At 40.3% G+C, this 27,433-nt stretch overlaps 1 protein-coding gene across 4 annotated transcripts in view; it reads right to left on the reverse strand.

The window, feature by feature from the left end:
- Positions 1-7,477: 7,477 nt before the first annotated feature.
- rab27b (RAB27B, member RAS oncogene family) overlaps positions 7,478-27,433 on the reverse strand; it is a 77,742-nt gene continuing 57,786 nt past the window's right edge. For all 4 annotated transcript variants that reach the window (XM_028601448.1, XM_028601447.1, XM_028601449.1 and 1 more), the window contains 5 exons: positions 21,583-21,754; positions 16,289-16,377; positions 12,934-13,037; positions 12,658-12,781; positions 7,478-8,579 (listed from right to left, as the gene is read on the reverse strand). In XM_028601448.1, the coding sequence (XP_028457249.1) occupies positions 8,393-8,579; positions 12,658-12,781; positions 12,934-13,037; positions 16,289-16,377; positions 21,583-21,735 (657 nt within the window). In that variant the 5' untranslated portion in view covers positions 21,736-21,754 and the 3' untranslated portion in view covers positions 7,478-8,392. The remainder of the gene's footprint in view (positions 8,580-12,657; positions 12,782-12,933; positions 13,038-16,288; positions 16,378-21,582; positions 21,755-27,433) is intronic.

Raw genomic sequence — 27,433 nt, forward strand, 5'->3', positions numbered from 1 at the left:
GTAAATCCAGACAGCTAGCTAGACTATCTGTCCAATCTAAGTTTTCTGTCGCACGACTAAAACAACTTTTGAACATACACGAGTTCCACCAAAACAAGTTCCTTCCTGAGGCTATTTTGCAGCGGCGCCGTGGCTGTTGCCCATGACAATTGTGATTGGTTTAAAGAAATGCCAATAAACCACAGCACGTTTTTCTCCCATCCCAAAATGCTGTGTGGACTAGCCAGACCCTCCTCCGCAGCGCTGTGCAGGAAGGTCTGGCTAAAAATCATAGTAAAGTGACGAAGTCATAGCATAGTATGTTGAAAAATATCATAAAACGACATAGTATAGTATGTCGAAAAAAGTGATAAAAAAGTGAACTCCTATCCAGCATGTGAAATTTGGGGCAGATTGGACAATGTAGTGAAGTTACAACAGTTTCTTGTGGTGAAACATGCAAATGACTCACCTTGCCATGGCAATACTGTTCCATAAAAATACAAAAGCTTTGCAATTTAGCATTTTGCAAGTATTTTGTTTAGGGATAAAGTTGCTGGTGTTCTCACCAACACAGAAACACCACGGCGTTACCGCAATCAGACTCTTTTTTTTCAACAATCAAATAATTTGAAAAGTCTATTTCTGATCTGCATCCAAACCAAACAGACTCTTCTCGATAAAAAGAAAAACACAGCATAAAACAAACAGAGATTTATTTGCAGCTCTGACATCAGAAACATTAAAACGCATCACAGGTCATTTCATTCTCATTGTGTCAAACATGCTGACAGTGCAACAAACCCAACAAACACACAGGCATTGATACACGCAGTGAAAACTGAAGAAACGTGTACAGACTGCAGGCATCAAAGAGAATTCACACACAGAGGATTTCCAAAAATAAAAACTCTTAGAGGTACTCAGATTGATTAGTTGTTTTGATATATAGGGCACAAAAAAAACATCATGACTTCTGGTCTCTTTTTGCCTCTGCTTTGTAATCTCTAATCAATAACGCATGAAAAATATTCAGTAGCCCTGAAACTTTACAGAGGATCAGACAGAAGAATTAATAACAGGCACAACATGACTCTTAAAACAGTGTAAACTTTCAACGTGAATTAAAAAAAACATTCAAGGCTTATGGAGGAGATAATGCAAGAAAAACATGATTGACAGAGAAGAAAAATGTACACAACATATTAAAACTGGAGAAAATATAATAAGCAATATACAAAGGAAGGCTCATATGAAAGCTGACAAATTGGTTCAGAAGATTGTCGCAATAAAAGGCTGTGGTTAAAGATGGTAAGGAAAATGGTTGTCCATCTAGAGCTGAAAATGAAAGGCTGTATTCAAAAGGCCTACTAAGTAGTATGTAGCTACGGATTTGGCCAATATGTTGCATGTAGTATGCAGTACGCAAACAAAAGCAAAATCTACAGTATATGAAAAATACCCATAATAATGATTTGGAAAAAATCTTCAGTATGCATCAGATCAGTCTACCTTACCTACTGTTTCCCACAATGCAAAGCGCTGGAATGGTCACAACAACCAGTCATTACTTCCGCTTTCCAAAACCGGAACCGGCTAAGCCTGGCCTAGCATACTGATAAATAAATTGGTTATACTTTACTTGAAGGTATCTACATAAGACTGACATGACACTGTCATGAATGTGTCATAAACATTATAAACAAGTCATAAACGTTCATGATATAATGCTTCTTTTAGTTAGTGCCATTTGGTTTTTGTCATGATAAGTTATGGTTAGGTTAGGGTTAAAACGCGTTAGGGTTAGAGTTAGGGTTCATGTGTCATGACTGTGTCATGTGTTCATGACAGTGTCATGTCACTCTTATATAGATACCTTCAAGTAAAGTGTTACCAATAAATCTAATTAAGTTTTACTAACGTAGAACAGTATGCAGTACTGCGTTGGTCGGTAGTATGCGGTTTTGAATACAGCCAGTCTCTTTTTCATTTTGTGTCCTTGCTTTAGAGCTGCAATGATTAGCCAACTAATGGATTAGTCGATTGACAGAAAAATAATCGCCACCTATTTTGACCATCAATTAATCATTAAAATACATTTTCTTGCAAAAATGGCAGAAAATGGCCTCTCAAATATGTAGATTTCTCACCCATTTCTGTTTTGTATCATATTAAACTTAATTTCTTTGGGTTTTGGACAAGAGAAGACATTTAAAGAAATAACCTTGGACTTTGAGAAATTAGGACGGACATTTTTGTCACTATATTTTGACATTTTATATTTTAACGATTAATCGAGAAAATAATCGGCAGATTAGTCGATAATGAACATAATCCTTAGTTGCCGCCCCTACCTTGCTTTAGTTGATTTGAGGGTCCAGTTAAATGTCAAGGATACATTTTAGTGTGTCGTGTTGGTTTTGTTTTCTAAATAAATTAATTAAAATGTATGAATTACTTAGTTACCAGTCATCTTGATCAAAAAGGCTGCATTACATTTATAGACGAGTCCTTTCTTTTATATTTCAACTGTTTCACCGATCTTTGACCAAAAACATGGAAAAGTGAAAAAGTTACACACCTGATTAGTGGTTTTAATGAAATCAACACGTGGTAAGACTTTACATAACATGTATGGCACATTTTAGAGCTGCACTAATCAACATTTTTATAGCAACAATGGATTGTGTAATGTGAAAGGTGACACTTAGTGACCATAGTAAGAATGATGCTGCATGATACAGAGCTTTTTAGCCTCTTTTAGCTCATTGTTATGCTTTTACGGAACATTTCGTGTATTGTTCAGTCTCATCAATCCCCTTTCCAGCAGCAACAGGCTTTTTAGCAAACAAGCACTGTACCCTATCTGTCGAGCAGCAAACAGACAAATATAGCAACTAGCTGGTGGCATGGGTGGAACATTTAGCAGCTAAAGAGCCATAACCTTTTCTCAAGAGGTGGTGGTGACCAAATCAGACTTAAAAGGAGAGTGAACACTGAAATTAGACTCATCAGAAGCACTCATATTTCACTAAGCTGCTTCTGTAAGTGTTAAATATGTAACCTGTACATTATAACATGACTTTAGACCAACAAAAGCTATAGTAATAGTTTTTTTGGGGAACTTTAAAGCAATTATGCTGCTGAGTAACGGGGAGAGAATGTTACAATGTGAGCCCGGTCCTTTTATCTTTATAGGTTGCAAATTCATATTTTGATGAACTAAAATCAAACAGCTGTGAGTGTTTAATATGGCACAGAGATCAGCTGTTGGCAGGCAACAGGTTTAGCTTCCAAACAAAATAAACCAACACAAAATAAAAACACATTTCTCTATTTGTGAAGGCATTGTTTCTATGATTGAACAGCAGAATGAGGTTTGGGTTTGTCTGCGTTTCCTTTTTTTAATTTGGCACACTGGTAGTTTAAAGGTCCAATATGTAATATTTGTACTGTAATAAATCCAAAAATGACACCAATGCCTCATCAGATATTAAGGAAACATGTTAAACTGAAATACTATCTTTTCTGACAACAATGCTAATGTCAGTATTTTTTCCTTTTTGAAATTTACATTCCGTGACGGAATTTATGTTTATGTTTTGATCTGTGTGTTGTTATCAACGGCCCAGTTTAACAGGCAGGCCGGGTTGCCAGATATACCTGTAAAAACGTAAACCCAGCACGCTACAGCTGTAACGGTAGTACAGCCATGAAAGCAGCAAACAAACGAACAGGATCAACGGAGATAGATTCTACATGACATAAAAAAAAGAAAACAGCATGTTTCTAACAGTTGCGTGACCAGAGACGTAACAACCCCCTGGTAAATATTGGAGATGTATTTGAAAGATGGAGACAGCTTAGAGCCCAAAAGGACGCAGAGTTGGCTTATTTTCTCCTGAACAGGTAAGCATTAGCTTCAGGCTAATTTATCACAGCTACTAGGGACAGGCATTTTTTGTCATTTCAACATTTGTGTACTCACATTGAATTATATAGCTAGAGTACCCAAGTTGGTTACTCGCAAAAACAATTGAGACATAGCCAGTAAAGTGATCCCGACTGGTCCTGGCTAACGCCGCCATGCTAACCCTGTTAACGTTACCGGGAGGACCAGGCAAGCGGCCCATGGCTGTTTACAGCGTGTAGCCTCTTCAGCAGCTGGAGCCGACAACGGTGAGTTATTTCAAGCCACGAGAGGGGGGCTGTAAATCGGAAAGAGAGGACTGTGAGTTTGCAGTGTATTTAGCGATTGTTGCCGTAATTCTAAGCCAATGAAGTGTGTTCCGTCGGCAAGGTAGTGGTATTTTTAGCGTTTCGTATTGTAATTCTAAGCCGAGGAAGTGTGCCTGACTGGCGTGTGGAGAGGACAGTGCGGTTGTTGTGTTTTTAGCGGTTCATACTGTCATTTTAAGCCCAAAAAGTGTGTCTGTCAGTTGGTTACAGAGCTCCACGTGAGCACGGGCTTTTATGACAATATAGCCAGCGTCTACCGTTAGCTACTCGGCTGTGCTGTGGAGTAATGTCTGGCTATGTGAGACTAGCATCTACCGTTAGCTACTCTGCTGTGATGTGGAGTAATGTCTGGCTATGTGAGACTAGCATCTACCGTTAGCTACTCCGCTATGCTGTGGAGTAATGTCTGGCTATGTGAGACTAGCATCTACCGTTAGCTACTCGGCTGTGCAGTGGAGTAATGTCTGGCTATGTGAGACTAGCATCTACCGTTAGCTACTCCGCTGTGCTGTGGAGTAACGTCTGGCTATGTGAGAAAAGTGTCTAGCAACATTGTTGTGAATGCTGCGGTCTCAGCCTGGCAACCCCCGTGAACTTCGAGTCTGGGCAGGAGGGGGCGGGGGAAACCACTCTCCAGTATTTTGAATTGGTAGTGCAGTAACTATTTTAACTGCTAGCTGCCAGTATTACACACAATATTACATATTGCACCTTTAAATATAGGTGGCAATAAGGTAAAGCCAAAGCGCTATGACGCTTTTATCTAGGATTTTTGTTTTAATGGATGCAGCGAGCACGTTACTGATAAAAAAGTAATTAAATAATCAAATATTGATGTATATCTTTAACATGACCATAGTAGTGTTTCCCATTAATACGCCACACTTACAGTGTACATTACTGCTGACCCATTTGGCTGGCCAGTTGCCCTGGTTTTAGTACACTTTAAAAAACCAACCTGCAGTAATACTACTATCATGCAGCTGTGAGCTGGGACTGCCTATGTAAAACGTCCCTTTGGCTCACTGAAGGACAAAATAAGGATTTAGTTGCCAGCAGGTGGCAAGCAAAAAGATAATTTCCCTTGTTTCTGGTGCAACTCAACTTGGCTCAAGATTATTCGTGAAGTAAGGCAGATTAAGGTGTTTATATAAGGTGTTTATATAAGGAAAACTGTTCAGTTGCACTGACAAGAGATCATCTTGGACTCCAAGCGGATTTATTTTTTTGTTAATTTGACATTTAAATGGCTTCTAAAGACGGATGTTTTTTTGCTTTGGTCAAGCATTGCGTCATGGTACAAAACATGCAGACTTTTAAACTAAACTCAGTGGAATTTAGTTTAAATATGCTGTGATTTCATAAGGTTCTCTGCACAGCAACTGCTATATGGTCTGGTATGCAATGAAGAAAACAATATAGTGTTAAGCAACAAAAGGTTGGTCCACAGTAACTTCAAGGGTTGAACCAAAAAAGTCAGTTCAGAGCAAAGACAAATTGTCTGAAATAACTTCCACTATACTTCTTATAGTTTATAATAGTCTATTTTCTTCATGTTAGACACAGATTTTGATGATGAATTTGTAATTTGTAGGTTCATCTGACAACCGAGCTTAAGAGCAATATAGCAATGAAAAAACTAATTTAAATGCAGTTGAGATTATTTTCTCTTGACCGACATAAAAATAAAAAAGAAAGAAAGAAGTGTGAGATGTAAAGGATAGAACAAAAATATGACAACAGAAATAATAATATGTTTTCCATTTATTTTAATATAAATAACTGGTCACTTTAAATTCTAACAACATTGGTCATGTATGGGGCCTTAAAGCGATATTTCACTTTGTCTCATTTTCTGTTATAGAGAGATGAGGTCAACATGAAAAATCAGCTCCCCTGAAAAGCTGACTCACCCAACTAACATTTGCCGTTTTTTTCCATTTTCAGAAGGTCTATTTTCAAAGGTCTATTCTCATGATAATGACGCTGATTAGATTAAATTATCCTCTCCACTCATAAGGTCATTTCACTTTTTATTACTGCATATACTATACTGACTTACATGCCATATTTGTTCCATCTGTAAAATAGCCACTATCTTAAGGTGACTGCGTCCCCAGAGCAGCTGATATTTTCAGCCGATTTATCTCAAACTCCCACAGAGATTAAAGTATGTTCCGTCACAGTGGAATAACGCTTGAAAAAGCCAAGGCAGTAGATCAGTTTGGAACAAGCAAGTCTATCCTTGTCTAGGATAGTTTATTAATGATGGATAGATATGGAGGCTTTTTTTCCTCTACTTCACCTGTGCCATGCTGTACCCATAAATCGTCCTACAATATGAATGGTATGCTATCTGCAAGTCTGTCTGGCACCACCATGGAGATCTAATGGTGAGTTAGCTGTGCAACAGAAAAGTATAACCAAACGGCCTGCTAACAGAGAGATAGCTGATAGCTTAGTGTGTCTCTAAGTTTTTTTAAAGTTTTAAAAACAGTTGGTAGTGGGGCTAGGAAACAGAAAAGTAGCCTATATACTAAGCAAAATATCCAATGTTATTAATGTAATGTAAAAATATTCAAACAATGCTATTTCTAATAAATCCTATGGCAGTCAGTTCTGTAAGAATGGACAAAGAAAAGCACTGCAGGGTAGGTTGCGTTAGCCTAACTTGTTTTGGTATCAAAAGTCAGATAGAAAGGGGAAATATCGAGAACACTTCAAATATTGGCACAGAAAGCAACAGCTCAACGGCAACAACCTAGTTAGTAGGCTAGTCTGTATAACAAGATGTTGGTTGTGTGGCAAGAATTATACAAAAATATTATATCTGTTAATACTAGCATGACACTTGTAGCCACTGCTAACACTGATAAACCTACGTTAGCCAGTTTGTGGCTAGCTAGCTACATAAGCTGCTAATCAGATGTGCGAACAGGAAGCCTGTGAGTCTGTCATATCAACATTTCTTCCAAGGTTGTTTTTTGAATTAGTGCCAACAAAAATATTCAATTCATCAAAGGTGTTGATCCAAAATATGAATATATGTAATACTGCTTTACATAATAATCACTAGCAACTGGAAATTAGCAGAAAACTACTCTGACCAGTTCGGTTATGAAAAATAACGTAGGATCTCCTCTGCTTTGTGTCGTGGGTATCTCTATGTCGGGTATTTACTGTTACTAATATAAAGTTTGATATAGGCCCAATAATTATCTGCACAGCTCATTGTAGACTGAGCTGTCATTACATATCCTAAAGTTAGCCATATAAACTAACAAGTGGACATTAGCTTAATAAACAGCCATTTTCGCTCAGGTGTCTAAGACCTCCACCATGGCACAGTGGCCAACTTCTGCACATTAAATACAACGTGGTGCATTTTTAGCAAACGTCTTGCATCTGTGAATGAGACAAAAACGTCTTGAAACACTGAAAAATTACAATACATGGCTAATACAGGTACAGCATTGAAAACAGTGTGAAACTAGGGGGCAAAAAAATTTAAATAAATTGGTCACAGTTGCTCACCCTGGTACAGGAGGAAAAGTGTAAGGAGAGGACCAGGATTTTATGTACACAGGCACACAGCTGTTAAACTCTTAACGGTCCGGATCAGGCTGTCATCATTAAGTGACAGACTAAACAGGAGGCAACATTTTTCCCCTGTTAGAAGTGATGAACTTAAGGAGTTCAAATTAAAAGTTTTAAATCTCCTTCCTCCTTTTGCCTGTGTAGATCCATTTAAGTCATTCAAACCACTTGCGAGCAGACAAATTGGAAGTGTGCAGGGCTTAATTCCCAGGCTGCATGTTTTAAACGAGGCACATTACGTGTCTGACAGTGATGAAACTGTACCCTCCTGTTTTCATTTCCTCCTAAACCGAGCTCAAAGGCAGACAGGCTGAGACTGTATTACCTCGAATATCCACTAGAGGGGGACAGGGTTGTTTCATTGCCCTCTGGCAGACACTTTGGGAGGAGAAAAAAGGAGAAATAAAAGAGTAGCAGAAGATGGTCAAAGGTTAGTTTTAAAGAGAAGAAAGTGAACAGGAGAAGATGAAGACACATGCAATCAAAAGATGACGGTGAAGGTAAAAGAAGGAGGGAATGTTGCGAGTAGAAAGGACAGAAGGACAGAGGAGCGCTGACTGGTCGTTGCCTTCTTCATCTAGCATGCACATTTCTTCTCATTGGGCTGCGCATCAGCGAGCTTTGTGGCCCCGTTCCCATTGGCTGGCTCAGCGGGCGGTTTGTCGACGCACTGCTCCATCCTCTTCATGACCAGGTCCAACAGCGTTAGGACCGCCTTGTCAACCTCCGCTCCCGTCGCTGCACTCGTCTCAAAGTACGGAATCCTGTGGCCAACCAGAACAGAAGTACTTTTTAGGACCTTTTTTTTATTATTATTATTTTTATTCCCATCAGTTTTTGATTTATTTCAATTTGTCATATGGAAGCCCACTGGGGATTTTATTAAAATTAAAATACAAACTTGAACACAATAGCATTATCATTTTTTTAATGCGACCAAAATTTGTAAGGGTGCGAGTAAGATTTTTCCCGGGTCGCACCGGTGCTCCTAACGTCTTCGCATCCGCAGCCTCTCCACCAAGGGGGTAAGCTTCGCTTCAGAACTCGAGCCATCATGGCGCCATTTTGTTGCTAACTGGCCATCACCTCCTGTTAGCATTCCGCTGACCGACCTTTTTTTTTTACGTCACTTGACTGCGAATAACTTTACATCTGAAGCGTTTAAAGACTCTATTTGTCCGTTGTTTAGTTCCAAAGAAACACGACAATGTATAAAAGGCTCCGTTACCTTGTACCTCACGTTATGGCTCCGTAGCAGACGCTTTTGTAAAAACAGGCTAACGATTGTGTCATAACCAAGTGACTTACTGTCGCATAGTAGAGGAATTACCGTATAGTACAGGAGAAGCTCGCAGGCAGTTTCGACTTACGTGAGATGTTTAGGTTTAATTACTAATGTTAACTAGCATGTTAGTGATCAATAATTAGCCTGTGCCCATGTTATCTCCTTACATACACATACAGTCTCCGTATCTGTAAGATTGGGAATGATTGAGATTTCTCTTGGCACAGCTACCAGAAGACTTACAACTTTCAGACAGGTTGCTCACGTCACATTCTCTCAGTTGGAGGCTGCGCAGTAAAGCTGGCCATCACCGGAAAAGTGCTTCTAATAGCCTTCACTGGTCTCCGTCCAGAGACACGGGGTCTATTGGTCCATTATATACTGTTTATGCTCTCCACTAACGAAGCAAAGTCGTTTCTATCGATATGGTTTAATGTTGCGGTACATGACCAATTCCTTCTGGAAAGCCGTGCCTGTGTTTGGATCTCTCCTCCGTGCAGCCCCGCCCCCATTCACTCACACACCGGCCGGCTCACCTGCAACATGGAGACATTTGTCTCCAGTTTTAATTGTTATTAACCCAGCTGTATATTGTTAAGTATGAGAGGGAAACCTGTATTGGTACCAGTGTTTCCGCTTGTAACTCTCGGTTACTGCGGCCACCATGGCGAAACACACATTAGAAGTTATTAAATGCAACTAACTTCAGTTGGTTGAGTAATAGCGTGTGAGACGGAGCCCGCTGGATCATAGTTCATAAAAGTGACAATACAGACATTTCATAACCTACACAAGACGGGTGTAACGGCGCTAATGAGTCAGCCATCACTCTCTGAGTAGCCTAGCATATGCTACAGTCCATCGCACTCCCTCGGTCTTTCGGTCGTTCTTTTTTTTTTTTTTTCCTAAAGATTTCGCCCTTTATTTTGATAGGAAAGCTGAAGACATGAAAGGGGAAAGAGAGGGAGAAGGGGATGACATGCAGGAAAGGGCCGCAGGTCAGAGTCAAACCTCTATATTTACCAACTGAGCTATCCGGGCGTCCTCTTTCTCTTTTAATCAGTCTGTTATTGTTGTTGAAAGCTTATGAAGGAACTTTCTCAGATATATTTTTTTATATATATCCTAGGCTATTTATTTTAGATAACTTTCATTTATATGTGTTGCAGCTGTATATTTTCAAACTGGTAAAGGAAACCCTGTCTATGATTTTTATTTTAATCACAATCTGTTTTAATAAAAGAGCTTGTGAAAAGTGGCTTTGACTTAAAACTGAACATTTAGCCCACTTTGTAAAAAAATACAGAGCTATATATTGTGTATCGCCATTCAGCGTTACGGCGATGCAAGGAAAAATTTGGGTGCACCTAAATTTTGTGCTGGTGCACCTAAATAAAAAAAGTTAGGCGCACCAGTGCAACCAAGGCAAAAAGTTAGTGTGGGGCCCTGGTAAGTGTGATTTAAATAATGCTAACAAATGGAAAATATGGCTCCGTTGTTTATATTGCATTTTAATTTTGAAATTGAAATACTGTCCACTCTAGAGCGGGGTACAACTTTGAAAGATTTTATTTAATATGGCAACAGAACGCCAATACAGGTATGTTAAAAATGCTGATTGGATTATTATTGCATTTTAATTTTGACTCAAAATCACACACACATACAGTATTTGTACATTAGAATTCTCATGTGGAATAAGTTTCAATTGGCTTCCATTGATTTCAGTTAATTTCCATTAAAATCATCTTGATAGAGAGTTTATAACAGACAATAAGGGTCATTTAGGTGTATTAGTTGCTTATGGAGCATGCTGGGGGTCAAAACATGGTGGAAACCGTGTGCACAGATTGATAAATTGAGCAAAAGGTTGAGGGGAAGATTTACAGAATGCATCTGGCCGTATTTCGTTGTTGTACAAGTAAATGAAAGCACAGGAACTATGTGAAAGCAGTATACAAATTACATAGCTTCACAACCGTCTAACCCCCAAATCTTTAATTCTGAAGATCGGAGTCTTATTTCTTGCTGTGAACACATCTTAAGCGCTTCTCCAAATATTTTTTTACCCTTACACTTTAATCCGTGCACCAAAACAACAAGACCCATTTGTTTATTAATCTGCTTACTCAGTTTAGTAATTACTTTGCATAGATTTCCAAATCAATATTTCTTCTACTGAATGACCCTCAGGAGGCTTTGTAGGGACTAGCAGGGACTGTTTGGTGGAAGGGACTGTTCCCGACATGTTCCGCCACCTAAACATTTTAAACAATCAAACCTGCAGAACAAGAAGCAACCACTTAAGATGTGTTTGGTTGTTTCTGCATTACAAAAGGTTGCTGTCACAGAGTCAAATCTCGTCAGTGAGATATCTGAGTTTCTTAAACAGTCTCTGCTAACTGCATCAACACATGATGCTAACATAACTTGGATAATGAACTTGTTTTAAGTTGACTCATTGAGGTCACAGTACAGTAAACTGGAATACACTTAATTTAAACCATCTATACACTGATGGATTGTTTGGGAAATGATCAGCAATAAGGAATCCAATCCAAGGTACGAAAACCATCATGTACAACCACTTAGTCCGAAAACAGACAATAAGTCATCGAAAAAACAATCTATGACAATTTTAATAATAGATTGTTTAAGTAATTTATGAGAGAGTAAAATATTGAAAACTATTAGTTTACAGTGTCATAAATGATCAATAGATTTGCAAATTTTCTCAATCAATTTCATGTCATTATAAGACTCCCTGTTAGACAACACTTTGGGCTTAGAACTTATTCTCTTAGAACATTCTAATGACTTAATAAATATGAATATTGAGAATAATACTTTGATTGTCACTTTTTGAAATAGTTGTTTAAAATAGACAGAAAGATACATATTTTACCTCCCCTTGTTTGTTTGAGGGATGTTTAAATTAGACCCAAGCTATCAATTATCAATTGATACATTTTACTGTAAATGTAACATTTCATTTACAGTATGTGACGTTAAGTCCCTAAACATTTTTAATTTCCCCAGAGTTTAAGACAGAGTTTATTACTTCCTGGAACAGAATTGTGTTGCCAAGCAACATCCGACCAATGGTCTTGGCTGGCTGGAATAACACCAGGAAACGATTTCTGCCTCATCTAACAGGAAGTAATTTGTTGAGATATTGTTAATATGACAACCAGAGTCATGTACTGCCTATCTGTAAAGGTCTGTTTTGTCTCACTGCTTTACTTACATTTAGCGTGTGTGTGTGTGTGTGCGTGTGTGTGTGTGTAATGTGAGACACTTTACAACTGCATTCCTGTTATAATATTCAAGTCGAGTTTTTAAGCATCCCAAGAATGCAATTGCGGAGCAGAAAAATAATGATCTTTACAAACACACTTTTGTGCTAGGGCCCTAATAAAACACACTTGATAAAATATGAAAAGCTGGGAGTTATTGGTTATTGTGTCGGCTGAAATGAGTCCATATCGTGCATCTCTAATCCTTACTCCAAATAAAAACGCATGGACCAAATACTGTACGAGGAAAAACCGACCTACCCATATTTATCAGCCAGCTCCTTGGCCTGTTTCTCCTGAACCTCACGCTGGTCGGCCAGATCCGCCTTGTTTCCTATCAACACAATATCTGGATTCTCACAGTAGGCATTGGCTTGTAGCTGGCCTGGAAATGGATTCAAATACACAACAGCAAACAAATGAGATTAAATGTAAAACAGAAATCTGGTGTTGGGCAGAATTTGGATAAAGGAGAAAAACTAGTTTCGCTGTAAGGTAACGGTTTATATTTATAAAGAAAGTGTTATGTTAACATACTCATCCAGTTTCTGACGTTGAGGAAGCTCTGCTGGCTGGTGAGATCAAACATCAGCAGGAACCCCATGGCGTCCCTGAAGAACGCCGTGGTCAGGCTGCGGAACCTGGAACACACAACAAAAACAAAAATGAACATCACAGCTGAGATCTGAAGTCAGAGCTGACGTGTCTGAGGCTGCAGTTCCTCTAACAGTGCTGCAGGAAAATGGTTTGTTATGGTTTTTTCAGTGAACTGAAAAAAATAAAAACCGAAATTCTTTCTCCGTTTGGAAGTTTGTCTTGGTGGTGATTTTTTTAAATCCAGCATGAAGACATTAAGGCCACAAACAATGGTATGTGTTTTATTTCAATAGTATGTTTTATTTACATAAAAGATCCCCTCCAGACATACAGTATTTTTTGACACAAAAGAGATTATGGGCCCTATCTTGCACTCAGCGCAATTGTTTGTCAATTTGTACACCGACGCATGTATCATTCCTATTTTGCACCCGACGCACAGCGGACTTTTCCCTCCACAGACGCACGTCAGTAAAATAGGGAATGTATTTGCGCTCCCGGGGGCGGTTCAGCGAAAAGAGGAGGCGTGTTCAGGTGCAAACGTTCCCTGGTGCTATTTTGTAGTTTCAGAAAACAATTCCTCCACTGACCAGGAAAAACCTGGTCTAAAGTCAGTGGCGCTAGTCTAAAGTCAGTAGCGCGTTACTCAGATGCTATTTTAGGGGCGCATGCTTGGCCATAATGTAGCGTGTTGCGTGCGCACAACGCGCATACACTTCTCTCATCTAAACGGACGCAGCAGTTCCCATTTTTGCAAACCATACATAATTACAAGGAAAAATATTACTGAAAATGCGCTTCAGGTGTTTGGATTGGTCAGGAGGCACTTTACAGTACAGTCCTCAAAAAGTCGCAGCATTCTGGTCCGAGAGTAATGCGCGATGTGCTCCTGATGGATGGAGCGGGTGGACGGAGATGGAGTGGGGGGAGGAGGAAGGGGCACAACAGGAGCAGGTGGTGCGTTTGGAGGCCCACGCTCCATGGCTGCAGCAATCCTCTCCAGACTTAAGGAGATGCGCCCGAGAGGCCGCAGCAACATCGCCACCCGGCCAAGACGGGCATTTATTACTTTGAGGCATCCCGGACAGCTCCTGCTGGCGTGCGCCAGGCAAATCCGCCGTTATAATAGCAATCCGCCATGGAACAAGCGCCCCTGCTCTTAAAGGGAATGAGAGATGACGCTCTGATTGGTTAATTGCACGTTATGCCCAAACCACACCTAGCTACTTCAGACCAACCCATTTTAGATTTGCGTCCGGCGCAAGACTCATCTATCCCGCCGGTATAATAGCAACAGCGCCCGAGGTCCGCCCACAAAGCTACTTGCGTTTTGCGTTTCATACTTGCGTTTCAGATCGTTAAAATAGGGCCCTATATATATATATATATATACACACACAAACACACACACACACACAGTATATTATGTAATATACGAATATGCAAATATTGCTCATTTCAAAACTACTGGACACACAAAATGCACCATGGGTAAATATTGTGTGCTCCCGTTTGTATCCACAACACTTAGTAATGTATGTTCTGTGGCCTGCTAGGCTTCTGGGTGTGACACCAGCAAGGAGCATGACTCTGTGTAAACATTACACTTACATTTGGCAAATACGTAATATGCAAACAATCAGGATTAAGCAGAAGATATTAGGGCGTGTCCACAGTCGACAGTCTGACGAGCTGATCACACAGGTCACGTGGAACAATGACTGGGTCAGAGGATCATGAATATCAGCTTATGAGAATAAGAATTTGTTCCGTTACACTGAGCTGAAGAAATGAAGTTAAAAGACAGTCACCATATGTAACTAGCACTGACTCATACTGCAGTGAGTCATCATCAGGCCTTTATAAACAGATTCATAAGAACGAGGCCAGTTTCAATTAAAGACCACACGCACACACTCACGCATGTATGATTGACACCCAAGGACAAACACAAAAGATACTGATCTGCTGTTTCCCCCCTCGAACCATTCACTGTGATTATACATGTTCGATTTCAGCAATGATCTTTATCGTTTTAAAGCTATAGTGCAGGGGTGTTAAACTCATTTTCACTAAGGGCCACACACTGGAACAAGAGAATCACACTAAGGGCCAGACATGTAAAGTGTATTTGTTTTTGTTCAGACTTTTTTGTGGCTTTCTCAGACATTTGTCACCTTTTGGTCTGATTCGGTAAATCTGCCATAATCTGCTTTGAATGTCAGGTAATTGCATTTAAAAATTTTGGTTTGGCGCACAACTAGGCGGGCCAAAATGTATTGTGAACCCAAATTGATATACGGGCCGGATCTAAATCTGCAAGGGGAATTGTAAGTAATGACAACAACGCTGTCGGCTCGTCCACATGATACAAGCCTTCCGTGATCGCGCACGCGCCCCCACCCCTCCTCCACGCAGTTGAAAATAGCCAAGAAGAACACGGAGGATTAAAAAATACATGATGGACTCTTCAGAAGAGGTCATTACCTTCACTCGAGTTTCTGGGCGGGAAAGTCACTGGACACCACAATCTCCTGAACACGGCCATACTGAGAAATCCAGAGAGAGTTGTGTGGAGCTGATAGTCTTAATTAGCTTTGTAGCAACTCATTTGGCAATGGCTTGAATGTAACCTTTATTAATATGAAAAAGTTACACACCAAAGCTTTAATCTTTGACCATAATATAAGATAAAATAGACTTTATTAATCCCACACTGGGGAAATAACTGTAACCCATTGAGGAATTAAGTTTATGACAGTTATGCCAGATAAAGTACATGAACATGACAAAAGGAATGCTGGATGTCTGGACACATCTGCAGAAGACTGCCAGGAAAAGCCAAGAAGGTAGACAAGCACTGCTGTATATCTATATCTGTAGCTGTACTATTAGGGTTGTCACTATTTCGATTTGAAATCAAAAACGGTTCAAAATGAGCTTTCGATTTCGACAATCGAAATGTGACTTCATGGTGCATTCACGTGCAAACCAATGGTGTATGTAATTGCACTTTGTTCATTTTGAGAAACTCCAAACTTTTGTTGCAAAGGACCCTTCTGCCATTTAGTAGCTCTAATTATGGCATTGCTGTCACTGCTGAAAAGAAAATTGTTTAAATCTAAAATTGAATGGGATTGTGACCTTGAAATCGAAAGTAAAATAGAATCGTGGATGGACAACTGCGAGCGGATTTCGGAAAAGTGGACTTAGTATAGAGTGACGTGCGTAACCAAAAGCTAAAACTGTAAACTGATGGAAGAAAAGAGGCAGTCTAGTGTGACGGACAGCCTACCTCTCCTGTCCAGCTGTGTCCCAGAGCTGAAGGTGAACCTTGAAGGTCTTCCCCGTGGTTGCCCCATTGGGGTTGGACGCTGTGTACACCTGAGGAAAAAAGAAACAACACTAGTTTAGTTTTTATCCATCGGATACAATAAATGTGTGGTGATGGTGTGCTGTTTCGACAACTGTTGATGCAAACTACAGTCTCCAGAATGCAACACCTCTGTATTGTAATTATGACCTTTAAGGAGGTAGGATCTATTGCAGCTCTAGGTATTTGTTTGAACTAAGAGAAGGAAATGTGTTGTGTAGGATCCCATTAAAGGGGAAGCTACAGACATTCACTGGGCCCTTGTATTAAGTTGCAGATGACATTCCCTCAAAAACATAATTAAAATGCAAAAAAAAAGACACCACCACCTATTCATTTTAATGACCCCTGTGTTGCCGACGCAGAGGCATGACCCTCACTCAACTTTATCTGGCAACACACTATGTTGACAGATCAAATATGTGCGGAAAATCCTCTGTTCTGAACTTTGTTTGCGGAAAAACGTCGTACTTGCTGGGTAGCAAACGCTTACTAGCCAGCTGTCTGCAGATATCAGGCAATGCAAACAGCAGGAGCAGAGAATCAGTGTGCAGACTGCAGCCTATACGCACTACATCCATTCAAAATGAATGGAAAGGCATGCGTTTTCCTGTTTACACCTGGCATTAACGCGCGTCTTGGGTGATACGATCCTAAGTGGACATTCCTAAGTACAGGTTTGAATGCACATGGGTTGAAAATTAACTTTTTGGTCCACCTGCCACGGTGGATTCCAACATCTAGCAGCCGCTTAATAGATTCCCACTGTTTTTTTGTTTTTTTTGGGCTGGTGAGTGAAGCAAATCCAGCAGCCAGTTGCATATTTTTCCCACATTTTGGCTGGTGGCTGGTGTTAATTTCCAGCCCTGGACTGCACCCAAGACACATTGAGGATTCATTGGCCGCATTTTCACATTACATTAAAATCGGATCACAGATCACCAAAGACACAAGGTAATGCCGGTGTGAACAGGGCCTAAGCAGTGATCTGGACGGTGATCCTGACTCTGTAATTATGATGAAATTCCTGTGTGCTGCAGCTTGATGGGTTTGTGTCTCTGCAGGAAGCCTCTGGCGTCATTCACACCTCTCACTCTCCCAGATGAGACACACTCTTTTTAAAGCTGCGTTCACACCGATCACGCTGACAGCAATTAGATTAACTCTGCAGGGCTTTTAGTTCCGTTTTCCAGATGATAACTGACTTTTACATCAGGTGGGAAAATGATAACCGTTCTGACAGTGCGAGTCCTTTATAGTGGAACGTGTGGTGCAATTTGCTTGAAGGTTGAAGATTGAGTTTGGGCACAAATGCCACAACTGCCCATTTTTCCCCCATACCTTTCTTTGGTGAATATAATCACATTTTCCACAAAATGCCGTTTTGTTTTTATCATTTAATGAAATTAAACAAACTTCTCATATGCATCAGTGTTTAACGTCTTCACACAAACAGCCGTACAAAAATAATAAAATAAATCAGGTATTCCATCATCGAATAAGTTAACACACTCTGCAATAGTCCCACTGACACATTAAAAAAGGGCAATTCATAATATCTAATTTTAGGATGATTCAATGATATTTTTCCAAGATGTTTGTGGTCTTTTTAAGGCTAAATAATCCTGTCAAACACCACGTAACTTGTAAGATATTCAAATCGGTTTCTCTTTTTTTCAAGAAACAAGTTTTAGGAGGACTGGATTGCATGGCTGTCACGCCAACAACCAACAATGCCAAAGAGAAAGAGAGAGAGAGACAAAAACTAACAATATGAACTGGAAAATTAAAACTTAGGGCTGTCATTTAAAAAAAAGAGAAGCAATATAAAAATGATTACTGATTCTGCTTGCCTCAGACTCAGACAGGGTGTTCCAGTTGCCAAAAAACTGCACAGCGCTTGGCAATACTCACTGACAAGATTTTAATACTCTGGAAAGTAAACACTGGAACACTTATTTTATCTTTTTCTACAGCCTTCACATTGCGAAATAACCCACCAGGGATGTGGTCACTTGCATGACCGCTATATGACTGGCCAAAGCACCTTGCGTTGCAGCAGAAGTTAAACCTGATTTCAACTTTTTTGCTAGATGAGCCTGCGTTGGCACCTCCGCTGTGTCGCCAGACTGGCTCCGTTCGAATGAATGAGGGGGCTGCGTTCACACAGGGCTTAAGTCAGTCTGAAACGCGTTCTTAGGAACAGCCAGCCTCAGATCCTAGGCGAGAAGGCGATAATTTAAACATATGAAATAAAGGGAAAAACAACTCCTAACTGACTAGTAACCAGTGAGGTGTGGCCAGAACAGAGCTGATGTGATCTTGTCGTGTTGAACTGGTGAAAAGCTGAGCAGCTTGTACCAAACGCAATCATTTAAACATAGATGTAAAATTGTGTTGATTTGAGTCAGTTCAATGCGCGACAATGTAAGGTCTGTTGAATTGCAAGATAACGTGAAGTGCCAATACATTGGGCCAACAGCAGCACGAGTAGAGTCAAGAGTCTTTATCAATGTATTTATTGTTTGCTAACCTTAGCCACAATAAGCTACCGGTCATGTAAAGCCCAGCAGAACAAATGAAGTGTAAACTGGTTCTCATATTCAGCTGTTTTCTCAGAAAACAGAAGAGACGGACATATTCACTACACACATTTGGCTACTGACAGCACTGAGCTACAGCTGTGTTCACACTTCTGCTTCTGTTTGACTCTTGACCCTTGAACACGGGGTGTGATCTTAACACACACACACACACACACACACACACACACACACACACACACACACACACACACACACACACACACACACACACAGTGAGGAACAATAATCAATCCTATATGAGTCATCTGGAGCGGTGGGATCAAAGCAGCATTGGCAGTATTTACAACGTGCGAAGGCAGAATGGCATCAGGGTGAGACCAAGGCGAGCCTCACCCACTCTCTGATTCAGATAACTGCATCTACCATTTGGACATCTCCATGTATTTACCCTGAAGAACAGTGCCTGAAGTGGACCAAAAAAAAAAAAAGGTGCCCGTACACTAATTCAGCAGTTCCACGACATGATTATAGCATGTGTCTTGGACATATTTATATTCAGGTATATCTTGTATGGGTGACCCGAAAAGTCAACTATTTGATCTACGGGGCCTGATTCGACTGCCAGTTTCACAGTTGAATCGTCGCAGTGTCTGTGTGTATGTGTGTGTGTGTATATATATATATATATATATATATATATATATATATATATATATATATATATGAGAATACCCTCTTAAGTATAAATATCAGCCTATTAATAATACTGTTAATAACAAATAGAAGTAAGGGTACTCGTGGACAAAATTCCGAAGTGCTGGTACTCTGTACTGGTGAGTAAGGGCCCATTTCAGGCACTGCTGAAGATAGAAAAATGCTCATTTGGGTCATTTTGAAAGCCAATAACAAACAAGCTACTTTGTTGTTTAGTTTAAAGGATTTGTTGGTTTTGATATTCGAAAGATAGATCTGAAGATAGACTGAAGCATTGCACTTCTGTAACACTGTCGGACTCACGACGGGCAGTGAAAAAGATGAAAATCGATGCAGCAGAACCAGAGATAACATCTTTTTTTATTACACGCATTCTTCTTCCTTGTCAAGACCTGGCGACTCCATTACTAGGGCTGGGTTTGAAAAATTGATTTTCCGATTAAAAAAAGATCTTCATTGGAATGACCCGATATGGATTCATAAAATTCTGAAATCAATCGTTTAAGAAGGCTCCGTTTTAAAGCTAGACTTGAGATATGGATATCATGTGAAACTACACGATCTAGGGAATAAATGTCATGCTAAATAACGCTCCCAAAAAAATCTGGTCAATCAATAATCACAGATTTTCAAGTAGTGTGTACATGTTAAATGAAAAAAAAGTACATTCACATAACTGCTTTGGGATCAATTCTTAATGTCAATCAACATAATGTACCAGGTCAGAGGGTTCATTTTACACTTTACAGCAATAGTTCTCTGAGAATCTCTTTCATATCCACGAAAAATGGGTATTGTAATTGAAATATCCCTAAAAGAATCGATATTGAATTGAATCAAACTGAATCGCCAATCAAATTGTATGGGGACATTGTGAATCGGCATCGAATCGATTCAGAAAATCAGTGGCGATACCCATAGCATACTTTAGCCACAGTGCAACTCGACAACTGACAGTTCTGACATTTTTTTTGGGTGTGCTATGCTACTGGCGGCTAATGTAGCCACGGGCCACTAGCATGCAGCAGAGATATAAGGAGCTACAGAGGAATGGGAAGCTCACCACTTTATAACTCAATTTATCAGTCACACAGCTCCCTATTAAGCAGCATTTTAACCTCTAACCCAGTGGTTCCCGTCATAGCAGTCCAGCCCAGGGAGTCGCAACCTCTAACCCAGTGGTTCCCGTCATAGCAGTCCAGCCCAGGGAGTCGCAAAATAAATCAAAGGGGTCACAAAATATGAGAAGGAATATCTATATATATAAAGAATATGTTTAATGTATCACATTTCTATTTCTTTTGGGGAATTTTCTCTACCTTTTGCTTTTTTTCCCCCTTTTGAATTAATGGATGCTTTCACTTCTACAGTTCTCAAGCCAAGAAAGGTTGGGAACCATTGCTCTAACCAGTTCAGTATTTGCTACTCCAGTTTGATAGCTTGAAAAACCTGTAGTTATTTGCCTCCACCAGTGATGCTTTTGTGAAGAATTGACAAATAAAGGAAATCATCATATGATGATTTCCTTTATTTGTCTATGTAATAATACCACAGCAATCATGATGTTAGAAACTTGCTAGTTAACCTAAGCCATCTTTTTACAGATCATGTATACCGAGCTAATGGTGGATCTGACCCAGGTTTGACCTCCCTGTACACGTTAATATAATGATTGTACTCAGCTCACAGAAAAGCAGCAGGAAATCCAGACCTGACCCAGTGTTTGTTCTTTGAGAAGTAAAGCCCAAAGAAAATGTCTGGATTACCAGCCTGTAAGGTGAGCGTGTGGAGGCTGGCATATTGGTAAAACCGACGTCTAGTTGGATGAATCTTAATATGAAGTAGCCTTTATTCAAAACTAGACGCGGAAATATCTGAAATCTACCAGAAGCATGAACATGCATACATTTCCCTGCTTTTGTTCTTAAAAGAGGATTAACGTTACATGGAACTCACCACTCTCTTTTCCCTGAAGTCGATGCCGACTGTGGTGATGAACTTGGGGTTGAACTTGTTGTCTGTGTATCGGTACAAGAAGGTGGTCTTCCCCACGCCAGAGTCCCCCAGGGCAAGGAGCTTTATAAGGTAGTCATAATCCCCATCAGTCATAGTGATGCCCGCAAAATATCTGTGGAAACAGACAGAGAGGCATGTTAACATACATTTAAAGTTATCACTAACTAAATTAAATTAAACTAAATCGGCTTTTTTTTTTTTTTTTTTTTAAAAAGAAGAAAAGAAAAGCTGACCGAGTTTGAGAAGTTAAAACAAGCCGATGAATAGAAAGCGTACACAGTAATAGGAAGGAGATGGTGTGTGCTGTTATTTCAGACTGTGCTGTGATTTCAGACAGTTGAATTATGGCAGTGTGGTCAGAGGGTCACACTGACCAGAACACGACTTTCTGGGAAAATGGTAACGCTGTGTGTGTGTGTGTGTGTGTGTGTGTGTGTGTGTGTGTGTGTGTGTGTGTGTGTGTGTGTGTGTGTACATTATTGAAGAAAGTTTAAGAACCACTGATCTAGTGAGTTGTAGTCAGGGGTCAGTTTGCCCCATGGCTAAATGTGGTATATTTAGAGAGAGGGTCACAAGACTCTACAGTAATTTACTCAGCTGAGAGGAAGCACATTTAACACTCTGCTTTATTACAGTGAGGCCAGTGATTTTGCCAGGAGCTCTGATCTCCTCACAATAACCTCGCTGTACGTCGAACAGTACAGTGAGAATCAGAGTGACACTATTCACCAACCTAACTGAAGCAAAGATAGTACTACAGTATATTTAATCAGCGCTCATTCCTTACGTTTGTACCAAAAGCAGCTATTTCCAGACATCTGGAATAGAAAGGTTTTGTAGTTGGAGCAAAAGTTAAAGCGACCTTTAACCAACACCATTTCCCACCATCACAGGTTAAACCTCACCAGCTTGGCAGAAGAGATGAGTCCATGGACAAGTTAAAGGGAAACTTCACCGATTAGCATTAAGCTTTGTATCAGTAGAACCCCGGTAGTATTTTTGAATGACCATGCTTCCCTCCCTCATGTCCCCCTGAGAGGGGAGATCTCTGTATTGTGGGTCTGGAAAAAAACCTCAGATGACGCAAAATGACGATTTTTGCGTCATCTGACGCTTTTTTGCCCAGAGGCAAAAGACTACAGCCTGTATTCATTGTGTATTAGGAGCCACTTCCGCATAGCCCAAAGGGGGTTGGACTGTCGGCTTTTTTCCGGAGATTGCCTTGAATCCTCGCTTAGCTTCTCAGCAGGAGCAAAAACTGTTCATCCCGACGGAAATTTTGGGACGCGAGCTTTTATTTTGAAAAGTAGACGGGACGGGATGATATGGGACGCTCCAGGCTGCAGCCATAACAATTATGTGCATTCAAACTACCACACACATGTACCACCGGGATACATTGGAACACATCGGAGAATAGGCAGGACACTTTATTACGGACGCAATACTCGACACACTACGCAAGCTTTGCCTGCATGGAGACCAGCGGTGGTGCTCGATTCCTGTGGCCGGTAAAGTGACCTCATCAGTGGGGAGCGTTGAACGAGTGTGCCGGTGGAAAGCTAACGCTAGCCAGCCATCTGTTCACCAATCGTGCTTGCAAGTGTCCGCTCATTAAACAAACTGGACAAGCTACATCCAACTTCAACAAAACTCCCAACGCAAGTTCAGAGACGGCTGTGCTGTGTTTTTTGTTGTTGTGGAAATATTGCGGTGGACAATCCAGCCTGCTGCTCTGTCACCGGGTAAGACTACTAGTGGAGGTGGGCTGTGCCGGTAAGGGACATACAGGACATACTGCTCCGCCTTTTGCGTTTTCGCTGTCACATGATAAACTCACAGGTGCTGCTAATGCTGCTAACGGGTATCGTAGCTTCCCGGCCCCGGCAAGTTTGAAGAAGGAAAACATGGAGGACCACACGTATTCAAAATCCAAATTTCAGGAACAGGATTCTTATTCTTTGCCCAGAAAAAAAAAAAAATAATGTTCAGAATTTATTTGTCTTCTTTTTGGCTAACACTAGTGAGCAACATACACACCAACATACACAGACTAATTGACTTTATATGGATATAATGGTATTCCTTTGAGAGGCAAACATTGGCTGACATATATACTGACTTAAAGATATATTTTGCTGATTTAAATCCAGCTCTGTGTCATGGCAGTGTTAACAGTGTGTTTAGATGAACAATGTTTTGTTTGTTTTCCCACACAAAGATGACACAGAGCTGGATTCAAATTGGCAAAGTATCCCTTTAAAGGTGCTCTAAGTGATGTGACGCATTTTTTAACATTTTTCGTCACATACAGCAAACATCTCCTCACTATCCGCTAGCTGCCTGTCCCCTGAACACACTGTAAAAAAAACGCGGTCTCTGAAGACAGCTCAGGCTCCACAAATGGCAACAAAAACAAACTGCGCCAACCTGCCCCATGAACCACAACAAACAGCATTCCAGCCAATAACCCACAAGAAGGAGCTGATTGAGTCATGAACACGCATTGTGGAAGTAGCGTACCAACTCAAATAATAATAAATAATGTAGTAAAGACTTTAAAATAATTTAAGTGTATTATTTTGACAAAATATGGATGCTTGACATACATCTTCAATCCAGCGGCACAGAAGATCTGTACAATCACCACAGTTTCAAGATTATTGTCACCAATTCATAATCTAACCAAATGTCTCCCCTTCTGTTCCTGAGATATGGCGTTGAAATGATGTCACAGTAAAAATTCGAAGAAATTCCCGAGATATGGCGTTCAAGAATGGGTTGGACGGATGGACAAACCAAAAACATAATGCTTCCACTCTGGCGACAGCTGTGGCCGCAGGCATTATTTATGTGTGTATGCCGCAAAGAGAAGAGATGACTAGAGAGTTTGTACGCGGACACATCATCAGCATCCCTATCAGAACGTCTATCTGCTCTTCCTCCTCTGTTATCCTTTACATCTGTGAGGTAAAAACAGATGGCGCTGCTTTTAGTGAGACTCAAACAGCCTGCAGCTTCATAAACTAATAAAGTTGTATTGGGTTATCCATTAAAGGCCTGTTGTTTGTGTGTGTTTGTGTCTCTGGTTACATAGTATACATACTCCTGTGTGTCCATGTGCAAAGCAGATCTTTTTGTTCTTTACCATGGATATCGAGGTATTTGGTAAAAAATATCGTGATATTTGATTTTCTCCATATCGCCCAGCCCTAGTCTGGAGCAACATGTCAGTATAGTAAAATGTGACTGCGTAGGCGAGTTCACAACGTGCGCACACTCTGCTCAACTCTCTAATGAGCGTAGAGGGTGTTTCAGGTTCATTAGATCTTTATACATAATGCACTCTTAATCCTTTTAATTAAATCAATAAATAATTCATATCATTTAAATGTGTTTTTTATCCAAATCCAAGTCAGATTTCCAAATTAAATGTATTCTCTCTAAGTACAGATGGTTCTGGGCAAACTTTGTCTCCGTTGTAGAAATAATATGTTAGTTTTCACAGAGGCAAAGGGAGGAAAACACATTTTCGAAGGATTTTAAAGAGAGTCCACCAACAAGATATTAAATAAAGGTTTTAACGTAATCGGTCAAATGTCTCTATGTTTGAAGTTTTTAAATGTAACAGCACTGGTTTATACAGAGAGACATCCCAGGAAAAGCTACCAATAGATATTTTAAGGACTTAATCCCTACCACTAAAACAGCAGGGGTATGATGACAGCTTGGCCTTTTCGGTGTTAATTATTGATCGCTACCGACAGGATTAATCTGTCTCTTCTCACTGAAAATGCTCACTGTGGTTTAAAGTAGCTCACAAAAAGAAGAGTGACGAATGACGAAGATTAGATTGTTGTAAATTGAGCATCATGTCTGTCAATGCAAATATTGAGGAGAAAAACAAAAGGATGATTTGAAGGATTATAGGAAAAAGAAATGATGACAGAGAGGTGGTTTGACTTTAGATGGTGGGCGGAGACATTTGAATGGAACAACCTGGCTTTGATTCTCATGACCAAAACTTCTCTACAGGCGGAGGTGGAAGTTTTCATTTGAGAAAGTTTCTTCTTGCAACCAAATCCTAAACCTGTGTAACCTGGGACCCAGCTACATCGGTTACAGTATTGAAACCTAAAAATGAGGCCAACATCTAAACTTTTTAAGTGCTGAAGAGGTTCAAGTATGACATCTCTAATCATTGTTAAATGAAAGGTGCAATGTGTAGGAATTTTTCTCCCATCTAGCGTTGCAATCAACTTGTCAGTACCCGATCCGTTCCACCTGCACAATTCGTTCTGCGCATGCGCAAGATGTTCGCGCATGCGCTGTTTTACAAGGATTTACGACACTACCCGATCTGTTCCACGCTAGCCTCCACCGGGAAGCTAACGTTAGTTTAGCTAATAGCTAATTTGGCGGACCGCTAGGTGATTATAGCGGTCTAGCTAACGGCTAATTCGGCTAAGCACTAGCTGATTGTAGCGGTCTGCCGTTAGCCTCCACAGGCAAGCCAACGTTAGTTAAGCTAACAGCTAATTCAGCTAACTGCTAGCTGAGACAGCATGTAAACTTTAAAAGACCCTCAAAATAAAACTTGAAAATAAACGTTAACATATATAACAGCTGTTACGTCAGTTCTACTTTACTTGTGCTTATTTAAAATACAATCACTCAATACTTGTCTTTATTGTTATTACTGTTATGTCTTAATTTAGCTGTAGCCTGCTTTTCCCATTATGTTTGACTTAACGTTATTTTAGACTGAATCTAGCTGTCGGCTAGCGGTTAGCCGAATTAGCTGTTAGCTAAACTAACGTTAGGCTAGCGTGGAACAGATCGGGCAGGTCGTAAAACAGTATTATCATTTGCGCATGCGTGAACATCTTGCGCATGCGCAGAACGGATCGTGCAGGTGGAACGGATCGGGTACTGACACAACTCTCTCGCACCACGCAGTTCAAAGGACGCATTACAGCTACGGTAGCCTTCACGCTTCAAAAAGCCGGTCTCTTGCTCTTTTCAATATCCTTGTTCTTTTTCTGGGCGAAGAAGAAGACTCCTGGTCCTGAAATTTGGATTTCAATATGTGTGGTCCTCCATGTTTTCCTTCTTCAAACTTGCCGGGGCCGGGAAGCTACGATACCCATTAGCAGCATTAGCAGCACCTGTGAGTTTATCATGTGACAGCGAAAACGTGAAAGGCGGAGCAGTATGTCCTGTATGTCCCTTACCGGCTACCGTATTTCATGATGGCGCATGAATATGGAGCATCTACCCCAGTTCATGCAAATGCAAATGTAAAATTTCAAGCCAAATGGAATACTTGGAATTGATGGTGGTGGTAAATATTCATGAAAAAGGATAAGTTTGTGAACGGGCAACACAGATTTTGATAATGAACAACTAAACACGTCCATTAACAGGAAATAGTGGACGACGGGGGGTCCAGAACCTTCAGACTGGACTCCGCAGAGTCCATTGGTAAATGTAGTCTAAACTCATGCAGCTAAAAAAAGAACTTTGCCTGATTATAATAGTCTAAAATAGACATTTACTATTCTGAAACTATCTGAACGGATAATGAGGTATGATCCTCTCAAACGGTTTAAAAGACATTTGTTTTCCAAAATTCCATTATATATTAAAGGTCAGCAGACATTTGTCAGAGACCTTTATGTCTGACCTCTGAATCCACTTAAACAGGTCAGACAACTGATTTGTTGACTCTGCCTTTGCTTTGTTTTCCAATCTATTCTCCAGAGTCAACGATCAATAACCGCTAACATGG

This window comes from Perca flavescens, chromosome 16, assembly GCF_004354835.1.
Source record: "Perca flavescens isolate YP-PL-M2 chromosome 16, PFLA_1.0, whole genome shotgun sequence".
NCBI classification, from domain to species: Eukaryota; Metazoa; Chordata; class Actinopteri; order Perciformes; family Percidae; genus Perca; species Perca flavescens.